This window comes from Triticum dicoccoides, chromosome 5B (assembly GCF_002162155.2).
Source record: "Triticum dicoccoides isolate Atlit2015 ecotype Zavitan chromosome 5B, WEW_v2.0, whole genome shotgun sequence".
Lineage (NCBI taxonomy): Eukaryota > Viridiplantae > Streptophyta > Magnoliopsida > Poales > Poaceae > Triticum > Triticum dicoccoides.
In genome coordinates, this window is record NC_041389.1 from 387,865,142 (window position 1) to 387,882,849 (window position 17,708).

Consider the following 17,708-nt stretch of genomic DNA (forward strand, 5'->3'; position numbering starts at 1 on the left):
TGAACCGTGGGCCCACAAGGCATCCAGGACGCGCCCGGGGGTAGGCGCGCCCTGGTGAGTAGTGGGGCCCATGTGGCTCCATTTGACTTAACTCCGCCTCTATAAATTCTCTAAAATCTTGAAACCAACAGAGGAGTCCATGAAATACTCTTTTCGCCGCCGCAAGTTCCAGAACCATAAGATTCCATCTAGAGGCCTTTTCCGACACTCTGCCGGAGGGGGATTCGATCATGGAGGGGGCTCTACATCATCCTTGCCGCCCTCCGATGATGCGTGAGTAGTTTACCACGGACCTATGGGTCCATAGTTAGTAGCTAGATGGCTTTTTCTCTATATTTGATGTAATAACTTTTTGTGGTGTGTTTGTTGGGATCCAATGAATTGTGAGTTTATGTTCAGATCTATCCATAAATATTATTTGAGTTTTCTCTAAACTCTTTTATGCAGGATTGTTATAGCCTCGTATTTCTTCTCCGATTTACTGGTTTGGTTGGCTAACTAGATTGATTGATCTTGCCATGGGAAGATGTGCTTTGTAATGGGTTCAATCTTACGGTGCTCAATCCCAGCGACAGAAAGGGACATGACACATATGTATCGTTGCTATTAAGGGTGAAACGATGGGATTTATTTCATATGTGAGTTTATCTTGTCTACATCATGTCATCTTGCTTAAGTCGTTAATCCTTTTTCGATGAACTTAATACATTAGATGCATGCTGGATAGCGGTCAATGTGTGGAGTAATAGTAATAGATGTAGAATCGTTTCAGTATACTTGTCTTGAACGTGATGTCTATATACATGATCATTGCCTTCGATATCATCATAATTATTTGCTTTTTATCAATTGTCCAACAGTAATTTGTTTACCCACCATATGTTATTTCTTGGGAGAAGCCTCTAGTAAAAACTATGGCCCTCGGGTCTATATTTTATCATATATTAAAACCAAAATAGTTTGCTGCATTTTTTTTTATTTTTTTTGTATTTTTGTCTGATCTATCTATCAAAAGCTATACAATTTAATATTGTCTGTAACCGTCAAGGGATTGACAACTCCTTGCTCGCATTGGGTTGCAAATATTTATTGTTTGTGTGCAGGTGTTGTTCACAAGTCATTGCTTGGTTCTCCTACTAGATTGATAACCTTGGTTTCATAAACTGAGGGAAATACTTATCTCTACTGTACTACATCATCTTCTCCTCTTCGGGGAAATCCCAGCGCAGCTACAAGTAGCAGGAAGAATTTCTGGCGTCGTTGCCGGGGAGACATCATCAACAACTATCAAGTACCTTTGCATAAACTTTCATCTCCTTGCATTTACATTATTTGCCATTTGCCTCTCGTTTCCATCTCCCCACACTTCTATTTTTTTTACAAAAATACAAAAATATTTTTCGTTTGCCTTTTTGTGTGTTGTCTTGTTTGCTTGCTTTGAAATTATCATCATGATTCCCGCAAAAAAAAGAAATTATCATCATGAGTGTTTTTGGTATGGCTGAAATGGATGATGGTAAAACTCCTAAAGTTCAAAGTTCTACTAATCTTGATGCTAAAACTTTTGTGTTGGGACAAGGGAATGTTATAGGAAAAATTGCCATCCAAGAATTCTTTAATTGCATTGGAACTTTGACTTGTGATGATGCTCCTATACTTAAAAGAACCAAAAATTATGCCGAGGCTATTTCTGCACTTGTTCTTAAACTAGAGAGAAGATTTATTCGCACTCATCCTACTTTGCAAAGATTGTTTTATGAGTTGTCTGCTATTAAAAAACCCTAGAGCTAAAAAGATACCTACCATTGTCCTCATGAACGAAATTGATCACATAGTGCGGGAAGGCAGCGAGATCTTTGATTTTTATGGTATGAACCATGAAAACCGGTGATAGATGAGATCCTTTATAATAGTGATTACTTGTTGAGGTATTTATTCCGCAATGACCATCTATTTGATTAGAACACTAAAAAGGAAGTCCCTCCTTTAAATATAATCCAGCAAGTTTTAATAGTGTTAATAGTCAATACTCTTGGATTGTAGCTTGTAATCAAGGGGGATTGGCGGATGGACAAATTGCTAATGCTAAAATTTCTATGGATGATGTGTTTCATATTACCTTTGAAAAACCTCCCGAGGAAAACACATCTTTGAATGAAAAGAAGAAAGATGACAACACTTGAAACTATGCATTATGCCTAGCTAGGGGCGTAAAACAATAGCGCTAGTTGGGAGGCAACTCAATAGTTATCTGTTAATTTTTTATTCATTTGCTGTTTTTAATAAGCACACAATTATTTTGCTGTTATGATTGAGTTCTAGTGTTTTAATTAGTGTTTGTGCTAAGCAAAGCCTTTGGGATGATTCGGATGATAGTTGTTCTGATTCTGTGCATTAACAGAAAATTTTGCATCTAGTAGAAGAATTGTTAAAATTTGTTGGAGTGTGATACAATTCTGACTCTTTACACATGATTGATATACAAATTTCCCATGTTGTTCTAATTTTACAGAATTTTTGAAGTTACAGAAGTATGGTCAATGTTCAGATTGCTACAGACTATTCTGATTTTGATGCATTGTTTTGCTTGTTTTGATAAGACTATGGATTATATCTGGGGTTATAAACCTTGGAGAAGTTAGAATCATCAGCTATAATGCAACAACAAAATATGAATGGGTTTGCAACACTACTTAAAGTAGTGATTTGCTTTTTTATACTAACGGATCTCATGAGGTTTTGTTGAGTTTTGTGTGACTGAAGTTTTCAAGTTTTGGGTGAGATCACGATAGATGAAGGAATAATGAGTGGCAAGAGTCTAAACTTGGGGATTCCCGAGGCACCTCCAAGGTGTAAGGGCATATTTCACCTTATGTGGTTTTGGTGATTGATGACAATGTTTTTGCGGGCTAATCGTGTGCATTAAGCATTTCAGATATCTCATGTTTAGGCGGACCGGGAGCAGAAGGTCGCCGGTTCAAAACAAACCAGGCACGCAGATTTTTAGGCATGAAAATAGAAAAAAAAGAGGAGGAAGATGGGCCGGCCCAGCGCGGAGGAGAGGGTGTGCGCAGGGGTTATCGGGCCAGCCAATACAACGGAACACCGGGCAACCATGTCTCCACGGCCCACGGGCCAGCCAACATTTTGGTAAGTTTTGGTAGTGATCCAAATAAGCCCTGGGTCACCACGCAAACACCCTTTATACCATGTTGTACATCTATGTGTTTTCTGTTTTAATATTTTATGAACGCATCCTTGATACTTTCAAAACTGGTTGCAAAATGCAGCCAGGCTGGCGTTTGATTTACCGGAGAGATGTGCTTATAAAACCATCGAACTGTTAGACTTTGCATCATGTTCGATTGGCACTTGAGGTTCAAAGCCATGAGGTGCAAGCAAACACTAATTCTATCTTCAGATCATCCACTAAAGCTAAAACAGTATCCAGTCATTTCACTCACTGGCTAAATTATCTACAATGTCGGTTTCTGCCTCTCCAATCCTGGAGCGAAGCAGTGGTTCAAATTGGACTGAATGTCCTTCTGCGCCCAGCAACTGAAGAAGCTCATCCTCGCACAAAATTTTCGCGTCCTTGCTCTTCTCCATCAGAAGAATGCCCTCCGCTAGCTTCTCGTCACCGTTGGCTCCTGACAGGTGGTTACCACAAATCAGGTTCGACTTCTGTGGACTATCTCTAGCCTGAGCAGTGCTACAGCTTGTGATAAACTTCTCCGTGGCGCTTATTTTTAGATTCTTGGTCATCGGAATGGAGACAGTCTCGTTGTTAGCTGGGTAATAGCATGGCATCCCCAATTCAGATTCAATCCTCTCCTTCAAAAAGGACATCTGAGGCTTTTCACCATGAACAAGAATCACATGGCTGGGTGAAAGAAATTCTGTGAGATCCATGATCCCTTTGGAGTCTGTGTGAGGACTGAATGACAGCTGATGAATCTGGTGCACGGAATGGAAAAAACAATACTGGTATTAGCATAATTACATTCAGAGAAAAGGATAAGCAAGAACACAGGAAAAAGGGATTACAGAGGCTAACTACCAAAATTTCAAGAAAAGTGATTCATTAAGCTGGAGACCTGAACTTGCATTGTTACTATGTCGAACTAATCTGTCAAATAGTTTGTAGTAATAGTGTAAGTTACGAATTTGAGCATGCATAATCTGGTGATCCATTGAACTTATAAGCAACATAAGATTTTTTTTCAGCAACGCAATAAAGCACTAGATGGACTAGTGATGTCCGATGAGTAATGGCACAAGATGTTGAAAATTATCAACCAAAGGTCAATGTCTTCACTTCCTATGTAATTTTACTGTAGACTGAGAGAACTGTAAATGAAGAAAGACCAACCTGACATCTGACATCAATATGTGTTTCCTTGTCTAAATCGATTCTGGTTGGTTTTCCAGACATCAATTTATGGCCAATGGTTCCGGCAACACAATATCTGGATGAAAGTAAACATGAGATCAAAATACAGGTATCACAGTTCTATATTTTAAACAGGCAGAAAAGTTTTCCCTACTTATTTCAGTGAAAGATGAGGAAAATAAGAATAAATAGAAACCAAAGCAGAAAAATGTGGCAAGTACAAACTACTCCCTCCGTCCCGAAATGTAAGACGTTTTTCGATACTATCATAGTGTCTAAAAACGTCTTACATTTCGGGACAGAGGGAGTATAAAGCAACAACATTCAACTCCAAGAGAAAGACATCATCTCCAAGCAGGTAAGCATTCGCTAAAGCAGAAGGCAGGGTAGACCTCTCATGTTTTCCACCATAACAGTACCAGTAGTAACAACCCCAACAGGAGCAATTTATTCAGAGAATAAACATGTTTGTTTGTTCCTACGCCATTAGCAAACATGGAAAAAAACAGAAATTCTGAGTTAAGGGCAATACCCTGGAAGTGTAACCAGATTTTTTTCTGATGGAGCCCATCTTTTAAACACCTCAAGGGAAAATCCACCGCTAATCATACCAGGTGTCGCAAAAAGTACACAGGGTCCAGGATCATTAATGAATGAACGCTGGAAGTCGCAAACTGCAATGTGAGAAAACCTACAATGTCATTTTGGTAAAGGAATTGCAAATAAAGCAAAATAGCATATTTCCGTTTAAAAACAGGTTAAGTTAGGTCAAACGAAATTCTTTAACATTACAAATAAGAACCTTTGCTAAGAAGAGACAAAATGGACGAGCAGACATAATATCCAGCAGATCCATTTAGAATTTTTCTTACAAAAAAACTAAATTTCACCTAATGCCAAAGATCAAAGTGTAGGTCTTCTTTTAAAGGCTGAATTAAACATTTAGAATTTTTACACAATCGAATGTTTTTTATATTCATTTTGCACATGGTTGACTGAGAAGCTTTTTCAAGAACGTTACCATGCTTAAAGTCAAATGGGTTGTGAACTGTGTAGCTGTCCTTGATCTTCTGGCTAGTCCATCCAATAAGCATCTTGTAGTACATGTTAGCTTGAATGGTTAAACCTATAGAACAAATATAATGTCAAATAAAACACACAATTCATAAAAGCAAGTTAAAGTTTGACCAAAAGGTGGATGGGCGCGTAGCCCAGTGGTGGGAGTGCTGTAGTGTCGCCCTGCCGAGCTGGGTTCGACCCCTCAGGTCGAATTCTATGTCTCACATTCTCTCTTAATATAATGCCGCGGGTTTCCACCCCCGCTGGTCTACTTTTTTTGAGATGACCAAAAAAAACACATACCAGCTGAGAAATAAATAGGAATCTTCAAGTTCATCCTTTCCCAATAGTCATCCAGCAATATGCATAGCTCCTGACACATATAAGATCAATTATGTCACATGTAAATGGATGTTCTATTCTGGAAGTTTTGAACAGTGTGCCCCCAAGGAAATATTTTTCCACTGGGAACCTACTCAGTTAAGTATAGTGATACAGTCGATCATAAATTTGCTTGTCTCACATATAACTGACAGTAAGTGGGGGTACCTGAGCTCTGCCCAAAGCAAATGCTGGAATCAGAACTTTACCTCCTCCAGAAACACATTTATGGACCTACAGAAAACATACTATCACTGAGTAGCACACATAAACTCAAATGATTTTAATTCAACTTCTCAATATAGCCAACTCAAGTAATTTTAGAATAAACTGTAAGAACTCGACAACAGATGCATTATTGGAACAAGTTGCACTTAATAACTGGTGAATGTTAACTTCCTGGATGTAGGAGAACACAAGTATCAGCATTGATGATTATCTTGCTCCACCAACATATTAAACATGCAACAAGAATCTACAAGGCAGAATATATTGGCAAAGATTCAGGTTACATACCGCTTTTAAGAACTCCCTCTCACGGGCATGCTTTGAGTCACGTACAGTTTTAGCGTATGTAGACCTGCAGATAGAAACATCAATTTGTACTTGCACATGGAAAAAGTAATATCCAAACAACGGAACTGTACTGTTAATGCCTGATTGTAATGGTACAAGACAACAAAAAATAAACCCTAAAATATTGAAGAAACATTTATTTTATTTAACTATTAGCTAAATGGACCAACCTATTCAGTACTTAAAGAAGTGATTTCCGACTATAGCCCAACTGATTTTCAGGTAAGCGCAGTGGTTAATTACATGAACCAGCTACAGGTCAAGTGTTGTAGCAGTCTGGAAACATGACAATAGTAAAGATAAACCATGCAATGAAATGTCACCGCAAAAAAGGACAAGAGAAAAAAAGAAACCTGCTAGGTCAACAATCCAAGAAAATTGGACATAGTGTAGAAAAGCATATTTGCAATTGGAGTTGGAACATACTCCGTTATTAAGAGATCCAACTTCAGATGATCAATTTGCGCTGCTCCAAGATGTCTGTCTGGTGTCATATTGTAATCCCCGGTGTAGACCATAGCAGCATCTCCAACTTTTGCATAAATCATTGCAGCTCCCAAAACCTTAAGTTTGGCACAATAACTAGATTAGGAAGCACAGACATGAACGCTCAGTTCTCTGATAATTAGTGGACAACTTTGAACAATAATTTCAGGATATTGCTGGACGCAAGAGAAACATAGGTATGAGAACATACATGTCCAGCATAATAGGCACGGATCACAAGGTCTCTATCTACTTGAATGGTTTGCTTCAAGTCCAAGGGTATGACTGAAAGGTCAAATATGAAAAGCAAATGAGAATTATCATCCCTGCATACTTGCGCGGCAGCATCATCATTTTGCGAGTCGACCAGTGAAAGAAATGTTGAAATCTATCACTACCTTTCTTCATACAGTTCTGAATGTCTTCATAGCTATACTGTTCCTCCTCTCCTCTGTGATCTACCATTACTTTCCTATAATCTTCCAGCATCAATGGAGCTAAAGCCTTTGTGGGGTACTGTTTGAGGCACAGGTTGTAATTAGAATATGAAGAAAACTCAGGAAAAAGTATTGAAGTCATAGGAATTTCAAAAATAAAATAAAATAAATCCCATTTTCCAAATATCAAAAAGATAAGTACTCCTCTGTAAACTAATACAGGTAGTTATCTAAACGATCTTATATTAGTTTACAGAGGTAGTACTTAATAAACTGTGCATAATGATTATTCAGTAAAAAATTACCTAGCAAATGAGATTGAGTTTGATCTTGAAATTTTAAGCATATATGATATTCACTATTTAGTAAATTTGAAAAAAAAAATCAAAAAACTTCCGTGACCCGATGACATTCACTCACTTGCAACATTTGGCCCATCTATGAAATAATATTTACCAGCAAGGACTTACTGATAGCTCAGATTCAGTAAAATCTGAAAATTATCAACCCCCAATACAAATACAAATATATTCCCTAACCAGTAACAACATGAACAAAACCAAGTACACCAACAGTTGGCAGTTGGCACAACTAACAAAAGTTAGGCTTACCGTCATGTAAATCGGACCATGGTACCCACAGACCTCGGTGAAATACGGCAGCGCCCCAATATGATCCAAATGGCTGCAAGAGGCAAACTTCAGAAGTGAGCTAATCGTGCCAGCAACTGAAACAATCGACCCGGAGGAACTATAAAACTGTTGCCCACATACAAGTGCGTGATGACCACACAAGAGATGGCAGAGGTGAAGTCGGCGCCGGGGGTGGCGGCAAGGATGCGTGCGAAGTCCGGGTACCGTTGGCGATCGTGGTGGCCCATGTGCATGCCGCAGTCGAACATGACACGCTTCCCGCCGATGGTCACCACCACGCAGCTCTTCCCCACCTCCTGCCCCGCCCCTGCAACACGTACGTACACAGACTGACGACATCAGAGTGTTTTCGATCAATCAAACCGTGTGAGACGAAGTCGTTCGTAGGTCGCTTGCCTAGCACGAGGCAATCGATGGTCATGTCTGGATGGCCGCAGAGAGCTCACAGCGTTCAGCGGGGAGGCGGCGCCGTGCCTTTAGGGGGGAAGAGCAGAAGCAAGGTGCGCCGCCGACTTCAGCGGGTAGGCGGCCTGGAAGTGGAAAGCACGGCCGACGGGGGACGGGCAACGCCGGCAACGGAAGCGCGGCGCTCTCGTCTTTTTCTGCGTGCAGCGGCGTTGGGGCAGGAGGGTGGGGGATACAACAGTGGGCGGGACGGCGGCGGCGCTGTGCTTGCGAGGTGGATTGGCGGTGGGGGCGTGCTTGGGTAGGGGCGCGCCGGCGAGGGTGAGCGGCGGCTGGGGACAGGGCGGGCGGGGTTCGGGAACGGCGCTTGTCTGGGCCAGTGCTCGGCTCGTGCGAGCTGGGCGGCTCACCTACAGCGTACGGAACATGGGCCGGGCCCAACGGAGCGGCAGGTTGCATGCTCTCGTGTAGCACGCTTGCAACATTCTCTTTCATTATTTTTCACATTTTTTTCTCTTGTACTTTTAGGTAAAATACAATTGCCTAAAAAAGGTAAACTACAATTGTCTCAAAAAAGGTAAAAATGCAAGAATCCATATATTGCTAAGAGATTGATCCAACTACTTTTAATTATCTCAACATGCATACTTTCACATCATCAAAATTGTTGTAGTTGTTAGATTTACTAGCTTGATATACTGACATCCATCTGATCTACACATGACAATACTCTACCATGCAACATGCATTAGTGCATTATAACAGGGTTTTAGATCAAATTGCATTTAATTGTGACATACACAACTTTTCATGTTAGTACTTTTCTTTGCTTATGCTGAAATTTCTCACATAACTTAAATCATAAGGACTGAATTAGTATGCTAGACAGTATTTACAATCTATATATCTAATTCCGCAACAATGCGCGTGGTATCCTCTAGTATATTTTAGAGGTACATCAGAACTTATCCGTTTTAATTTTTTTTTATACTTTTATAAACGGTCTCCGCATGTTTTGAAAGTATAGCGATGTACTTAAAACAGTGTTCATGGATTCTCACAAAAGCAGTTCGCATTTTTAACAAATTTTCAACCAAATAAAACTATGACCACATACTATTTTAAAATAAATAATGAACCTTTTGAAAGCATGGTGTATTTTACTTAAAACATGATGAACAGTTTCTAAATGCACAAGAACATTTAAAAATACATGATGATTTTTTAAATATGTGAGGAAGATTTTAAGCAAATAGTGAATATTTGACCTAAACATTTACTGTAAACTTGTAAAGTATGCGATGAATTTTTAAAAATAGCATAACGCACATTTTGTGCATATGATGAACATTTTCTAAGCACATGGCGAACATTTTTTTATTAATTACTTGGGTCTTTTTCTAACGCACCAAGAAAAAAAATAGAACACGATGAACAATTTTTTGAAAACACAATGAACATTTTTTAAAATACAACCCTAAAGTTTTTTCCAAAAACTATGTGAGGAATATTTTAGAAATGCAAAATGCACTTTAAAAAAACACGGTCAAGGGCCTCGAAGTAATCAGGCATGGGAATCCCGTCGTCGAAGGGGAATTAGTCAAATTGAGCATCCATCTTCCCACCTTCCAGGTTGCTTCTAGCAAGGTTGCCTCCCTTTCTTTGTGGAAGAAATCAAAGACGAAGAAGAAAAGAAAGCAAAAGAGACACCCCCCTCCTTCCTACGTGGATGGTTGGCTCTGGAGCAAAATCTAAGATAGTGTCTGTCGGAGTAAATGACCACGGGTAGCCAAGTCGGCTCCCTTTGGCCCTCAGAAAAAATAATGGGCCGCCCGAGCCCTGAAGCACCCAAGACACGGGGTCGCCTTCTTCCGGCCGGCTATCACATAGGCCGGCTGGTGGAAGGCGGCCCGGCCATAAAGAACCCTTGGAGGACGCCACGATAGGGCCGACTCCAAGAAGCCGGTCCCTGAAGGACCGACTCCAAGAAGCCGGCCTTAGAGAATCGACTCCAAGAAGCCGGCCCCTGGCAGACGGTCGTGGGCTGCGCCCTAAAGTCCACCCCCCATAACGGTGACGGGACATGGCGCGGCTACAGTGGACCCTGTCACACCCGAATCCCGGAACACGCATGACTACAGTATGCCGTACGGGGCGGCCATCTCCTGTCCGGTGAGGCACTGTTGACATGCAGATCATGACCCCATCCACGACGGGTCGCTAGTACGGCCCGTAGGCGGCGGGCCCCTTCGGTCAGAGAGACATCCGAAGGCGACCTGACCTCCCCCAACCGGCCTGAGGCCGGGCCGGCTTCCTATAGCCGGCTTGCTCCCTTTCTCGGGGCGCGTGCACCATTAAGCAGACAAGACAAGGTAAGGCTACAGTGAGAGCCCGCAAGACGGCGGCACTGTAGCCATGCTTACCTCGACTAAGCCCTCGTCATCAGAGGCGAGGCAACAGTAACCAGCCCCCGACAAGACCCCCCAAGCAGTGGGGCCGGCCTATCGACCAATGGGCCGGCAGTCGGCGGGACCCACCAGTCGGTGGGCCCCAGTAGCCGACGGAGAAGCCGGTGGTCGTAGACGCTGACGGCCTGGACCCACGCCCAGCCGGATTACCATTGTACCCCAGGGGGTAGGCCTATATAAACCCCCTGGGACACCCATGCAAAGGGTTGATCTCATAGAGTTTTAGACACTACCATAGGGAGAGAAGAGAGCTAGCCTTGCCCTTCTTCCTCCTCCCACCGAACAGCTCAAGGAGCCTCTTGTAGCTTCTTATTGATCTAGTGATCATGTGAAAGTGCAACTATCCCTAGGTGGTTTTGCTAATTCATAACAACATATAGCTCATTGAGCTAATGCTATTCCAAGACTATTATTTCAGGAAAGCTCAATGAATGGCATGGCATGGATGATGAAAGTGGGTCCCTCAAAATACTAAGAACAAAGGATTGGCTCAAGCTCAAAGGCTCAAGACTCTTCATTTTATATTTTAGTGATCCAAGATCACATTGAGTCTATAGGAAAAGCCAATACTATCAAGGAGGGATGAGGAGTTGCTTAATGAGCCTCTTGCTTCATGTGCTTTGTGATATGCTCCAAAACCCTCAGCTACTTTCCCACATCCACAAATGACCTAAACCCAAAGCCAAAATCGGTCACACCGATTCTTCCAATCCGGCGCCACCGATTCCAAATGTCATAGCCACTGCCACAAACCCTAAGCAAATCGGTCCTACCGATAGGGATCTCGGTCTCACCAAGATGGGATTGTAATCTCTCTGTTTCCCTTTTGTAACATTTCGGTCTCACCAAAAAGAGCAAATTGGTCCCACTGAGTTTACCTGACCAACTCGCTGGTGAGCTAATTACCAAAATCGGTCCTACCGAGTTTGTGTAATCGGTCTCACCGAGATTACGTTATGCCCTAACCCTAACCATATCGGTCCTACCGAGTTGCATTTCGGTCCCACTGAAAATCCTAACGGTTACTAAATTTGCTAAATCGGTCCGACCGAGTTTCTCAATTCGGTCCCACCGAGTTTGGCAAATTGTGTGTAACGGTTAGATTTTGTGTGGAGGCTATATATAATGCTCCACCTCCTCTTCATTCGTGGAGAGAGCCATCATACTAAACCTACACTTCCAACTTACCATTTCTGAGAGAGAACCACCTACTCATGTGTTGAGGCCAAGATATTCCATTCCTACCATATGAATCTTGATCTCTAGCCTTCCCAAGTTGCTTTCCACTCAAATCCTCTTTCCACCATATCCAAATCCTATGAGAGAGAGTTGAGTGTTGGGGAGACTATCATTTGAAGCACAAGAGCAAGGAGTTCATCATCAACGCACCATTTGTTACTTCTTGGAGAGTGGTGTCTCCTAGATTGGCTAGGTGTCACTTGGGAGCCTCCGACAAGATTGTGGAGTTGAACCAAGGAGTTTGTAAGGGCAAGGAGATCGCCTACTTCGTGAAGATCTACCGCTAGTGAGGCAAGTCCTTCGTGGGCGACGGCCATGGTGGGATAGACAAGGTTGCTTCTTCGTGGACCCTTCATGGATAGAGCTCTCCGTGGACTCGCGCAACCGTTACCCTTCGTGGGTTGAAGTCTCCATCAACGTGGATGTACGATAGCACCACCTATGGGAACCACGCCAAAAACATCCGTGTCTCCAATTGCGTTTGAATCCTCCAAACCCTTCTCTTTACCTTCTTGCAAGTTGCATGCTTTAATTTCCACTGCCTATATACTCTTTGCATACTTGCTTGAATTGTGTGATGATTACTTGACTTGTCCTAAGATAGCTAAAATCTGCCAAACTCTAAAATTAGGAAAAGGTTAAGTTTTTAATTGGTCAAGTAGTCTAATCACCCCCCCTCTAGACATACTTCAAGGTCCTACAAGTGGTATCAGAGCTTTGGTCTCCATTTGCTTTGATTTCCATAGCTTTTGGTGGTCATAGCCTTGGTTTCACAACCTAGGAGAGTATGGCGTCTAGTGAGGGAAATTATCACCGTAGAGGTCCTTACTTTGATGGTACTAATTTTGCTAGTTGGAAGCATAAGATGAAAATGCATATTCTCGGACATAACCCCGCCGTTTGGGTAATTATTTGTATTGGCTTGCAAGGTGAATTCTTTGATGGGAGAGAACCAAGCCGTGAAGCGAATGCGTAAGAATTGAAGATGCTGCAATACAACGCTCAAGCTTGTGATATCATCTTCAACGGATTGTGCCCCGAAGAATTCAACAAAATCAGCCGTCTTGAGAATGCAAAGGAAAATTGGGATACTTTGATTGATATGCATGAAGGTACCGAATCTGTCAAGGAATCCAAGTTGGATGTGCTCCAAAGTCAGCTTGACAAGTTCAAAATGAAGGATGGTGAAGGTGTCGCTGAAATGTACTCTAGGCTTGCACTTATCACAAATGAGATTGCCGGCCTAGGGAGTGAAGAGATGACCGACAGATTCATCATCAAGAAGATCCTAAGAGCATTGGATGGAAAGTATGATACCGTGTGCACATTGATCCAAATGATGCCAAACTACAAAAATCTCAAGCCAACGGAAGTCATTGGAAGAATTGTTGCTCATGAGATGTCACTCAAGGATAAGGAGGAACTTCACAACAAGTAAAGTGGTGCTTACAAAGCCTCGAGTGAAGCCCCCACATCATCAAGTGAGAAACAAACCTTCAACAAAGAATTGAGCTTAATGGTGAAGAACTTCAACAAATTCTACAAGAGTAGAAGCAAAGAAAGAAGCTCCAAGTCAAGGTCTTATCATGACAAAAGATCTTCTAGTCGAGAGCGCAATTGCTACAATTGTGGGAGGCCTGGAACTACTCCAATGAGTGTACGGCACCCTACAAAAGAAGAGAAGATTCTCCAAAAAGAAGAAGCAAAAGAGAAGAATCACCACCAAGAGAGAGGAGGAGTAGAGATGATCGTTATGAACGAAGACCCTCACGGAGAAGCAAGGATTCGGAAAGGAAGGACAAGTCATCAAGGAGCTACACAAAACGAAGACATCAAGCTCATGTTGGTGAATGGGTATCCGGTTCCGACTCCGACAATCACTCCGAGAGAAGCTATCACTCCGACTCCGAACATACTCAAGATGAAGGTGTTGCTGGTCTAGCACTTGTGTCAACCAACTCCTACGACATATTTGATTCACCAAATGAAGGAATTGGAAGATGCTTCATGGCCAAAGGTTCAAAGGTAACACATCCTGAGTATGTTGATTTCAATAGTGATGAAGATGACTTGCTTGTGGATGATGATTTACTTGTTGACAACTCTAGTGATGAATACTATGATGAAACATCAATTAATCATGCTAATCAAATGAATGACAATGATAAGGAGAAAATTGAGCTTCTAACTAAAGAACTAAACACTCTAAAGTTAGCTCATGAAACTATCTTCAAAGATCATCGAGAACTTTTAAGGGCTCATGAGAAGTTACGCTTTGAAAAGCTCAATCTTGAGCAAGAGCATGAGTTCTTAAAGGCAATCAATGATGATCTCCGTAAGAAAAGTTCTTCTTACATTGCCAAGCGTTTACTCTTATCTACTTACATGCCTCAAGTCAAGTCTGGTAACAAGTACAAGAAAGATACTTCCTCTAGTAGTAACAATAATAATGTTAAATCCAATATTGTTGCTTCTAGTAGTTCTCTTGATTCCACTAATGATTCTCTTAGCCAAGTTACACTTGAGCAAGAAAATAGCTTATTGAAGGGAATAATAGAGAAAGGTGTTTACAAGAGCCTTGCCGGGAGTAAGCAATTCGAGGAAATTGTACGCAAGCAAGGAAGACACCGGAAGAATCAAGGTGTTGGTTTTGAACGAAAGTTCAATGCAAATGGAGTTGAGTGGGAAGAAGATCAATACCCCAAGACGAAGTTTGTTCCTCAACAAGAGAAGTATGATCCTACTTCCTTCAAGGGAACACAAGCTCAAGATGATCTTCCTCCACAAGACCACAAGAACAAAGGCAAGGATAAGCTTCAAGAAGAGATTGATGCATTTGAAGAAGCACCTAAGGTCTCGGTCAAGTGGATTCCCAAGACTACGTCAAGTTCTACTTCATCAAGTACAACTACAACTCCAAGGATTCCCATCAAGATGATGTGGATCCCAAAGAAGAAGAACTAGAGAGTTCTTGAGGGTGACTCCGCCAACATTCTTCACTCATATCTTTATGGCAAGGACAAGTGCAATCAACTTCCACATCTTGCACTAGTTCAAGGAGTCACAAACCCTCATGTTGGTAAGGCAAGGGACAAGGTAACCTAAAGGTTTCATGGACATCATCTTGTGTGTGCATCACTCTATGTCTATGGATATTCTTGTTTGTTCCTTGTGGGACTAACCCATGTAGGCAAGTTGAAAGTGCAACTCACTCCAAAGGATTGCTCCAAATGATCTACTTCAACATTGAGCATCCACATCTTCAACACCTACATGAAGTCATCATCGACAAAACCCAAGGTTAGTTCATCCCTCTAAAGGGGGGGGGGTCTCACATCTAGGGGGAGCTTAACTCAAAAAATTGAGTCAAAGCAACTCTAATGGTGTGAACACATCAATGCATTATGTAAAAGTGGTAACCCCACTTGAGCTTAAACGATGAGTATGACCTATGATCAAATGTTCTCATTTGACTCCTAAGTCAATATACTCATATATAGATGACCTAGTCATCACCAATTGTTTGATAGATGCTAGAATTGGTTGTGCATGCTTTGCCACATATTTTATTTGCCATTTTATTGTGTGAGCATGTTGGTGCATATCTTACTCATTCAAGGACATCCACTTGTTGTTTTGATTGTTTGGTTCATTCTTCTTTTGGCCAAGTGGATGGACAAGAATGCCTAAGAACCCTCTCTAGCTATCTATGCTTTTCTCGTCTCAAACTCTATTCATGCTACATCACAAAATTTGATCAAGTCAGATTCGAACCACTCTGTGTGAGGAGCACTCGGAGTCCCCGATTCGTCATAGACTTAAACTTCCAAAACCTCTTTGTGATTCTCGGTCTGACCGATTCCTCCATTTCGGTCCTACCGAGATCATTAAGTTGATCTGAGTTTTCAATCTCGGTGCAACTGATTTGAACTTTTCGGTCACACCGAGTTGCAGTAACTGAACACAGTTATACATCTCAGTGCCACCGAGTTGTTCCACTTGGTCACACCGACAGGGTCGGGCTATATATAGACACGGGAAATTTTTTGGAAATTTCTCCGAACCCCTTCGCCCGCGCAATAGCTCGCTCTGCCATCGAAGGTCTTCGGATCGTCTCCTCGTCGCCAGCCGCCCCCTGTTGCTGGTCTCCGCCGCCGTCAACGGAATTCAACCCCACCGTTGCCGCCGTAGCGAGTTCATCGCCGCACTAGGGTATGAACTCGATCTTTGTGCTATCCACATCCGATTCCTAGCACATTGTACTCTTATTGATTCTTGCCACGATTGAAACAATCCTATCCAGCCAAAGTAGTCCGTAGAGTAGATTAGATTCAAATTTTTAGGGTTAGGTTCCGCCGAAACCATCTCGGACCCACCGAGTTGAAAAACTCGGTCTCACCGATTTGGCATATGCCATTGCACAAGTGACTCTCGGTCTGACCGAGAATTACTAATCCGTGCGACCGATTTTAGGATTCTGTGAAACCCTAGCAGTCTCGGTGCCACCGAACTGTGACTCGGTCCAACCGAGTTCATCAGTTTAGGTTCCAAAAACTGCTTCGGTATCACCGAGTTTGAAAATCGGTTGATCCGAAATGCTTTCTGTGGAAAACTAAAACTGAATTTTTGAATCATTCTTTTGAAAAATCTCTGCATTTTGTGATGCTCATCCACTCTATCTCATCCATAACTCTTCACAGGGTCAACAATCAGCTTTTGCAGCATGTCAGACCAGAGTGACAGTCAGAACAGGTCAGCAGAGCAGATTCACTTGAGTGAGGGCACTAGTCCCTCCAGCACTTCAGATGAAGGGAGCAGAAGCACTCCTAGCAACCTGCCTAAGGCTGCTACCGGGCAAAGGAGAAAGAGAACCTCAGACTCAGAAGATGAGGACTACAAAGCTGAAGAAGATGAGGCTACTTCCAAGAAAGTTGTGCTCAAAAAGGAATATGGCTCAGCAAAGGATATAAAGCCAGGCATGAAGATTAAAAGGCCTGCAGGAAGACAACCAATGTCCAAGGCCAGAGCATCAACTCAACTGCCTGAAAATCCTAATCCCAAAGAGCCAGCTGCTGAAGGCAAGAAGAGGAAGGAAAGGGTCAAGAAGACCATGGCCAGAGTTGTTGGGCAACCTTCCATGATGGAAGAGGAAGAGCTTACTGCACCAGCACCAAAGGCACCAAAGCTTATGGGTGATGCTATTAAATCTGGGGCTGCAACATCTAAGCCCAAGGAAGCACCCAAAGCTAACCCCAAGGCCAAGTCTGCACCAAAGAGGAATACCAGGAGTATTCCAGCTGCTGAGAAGAACAAGGCCCCAATGCCTGAGGTTGCTGAGGAGGAAGATGAAGAAGGACAGGTTCTAAGGAAGCTCAAGCCAAAGATGCCAGATCACAATGATGCCCATCCTGTGGCTGAGGACATGAACATCAGAAAAGACTCAGGATTGAGGCTATGGAGGATGGCAGATCCATATGCCACAAGGAGAAGAACTGTTGTTGATTACAGGTTCCATACAAAGGAACAACAGGACTTCTATGAGACAATCTTATTGGACAAGAAGCCCATAGTTTGTGATATGAGGTGGGTCGACTGGACCTACATGAAGGAG

The 17,708-nt window shown here is 42.3% G+C and overlaps 1 protein-coding gene across 1 annotated transcript; it reads right to left on the minus strand.

The window, feature by feature from the left end:
* Positions 1-3,302: 3,302 nt before the first annotated feature.
* LOC119309333 (cleavage and polyadenylation specificity factor subunit 3-II-like) lies at positions 3,303-8,737 on the minus strand. The gene is made up of 13 exons (XM_037585357.1): positions 8,382-8,737; positions 8,106-8,292; positions 7,944-8,016; positions 7,294-7,411; positions 7,107-7,180; positions 6,836-6,972; positions 6,350-6,413; positions 6,002-6,067; positions 5,756-5,825; positions 5,415-5,519; positions 4,926-5,067; positions 4,373-4,469; positions 3,303-3,957 (listed from the first exon to the last, which is right to left on the minus strand). Exons 1-13 carry the CDS (start codon positions 8,404-8,406, stop codon positions 3,457-3,459), a joined length of 1,659 nt encoding a protein of 552 aa, XP_037441254.1. The 5' UTR covers positions 8,407-8,737; the 3' UTR covers positions 3,303-3,456.
* Positions 8,738-17,708: the final 8,971 nt, after the last annotated feature.

Bases quoted from the DNA above. Each gene is read 5' to 3' on its own strand.
- LOC119309333 (XM_037585357.1), bottom strand. From the start codon at position 8,406: ATGACCATCGATTGCCTCGTGCTAG. The intron at 6,414-6,835 runs GTATGTTCCAAC...TTCTATCTGCAG, and splicing joins TTGGATCTCTTAATAACGGA to GTCTACATACGCTAAAACTG. The intron at 5,068-5,414 runs GTAACGTTCTTG...CTCACATTGCAG, and splicing joins CCCATTTGACTTTAAGCATG to TTTGCGACTTCCAGCGTTCA.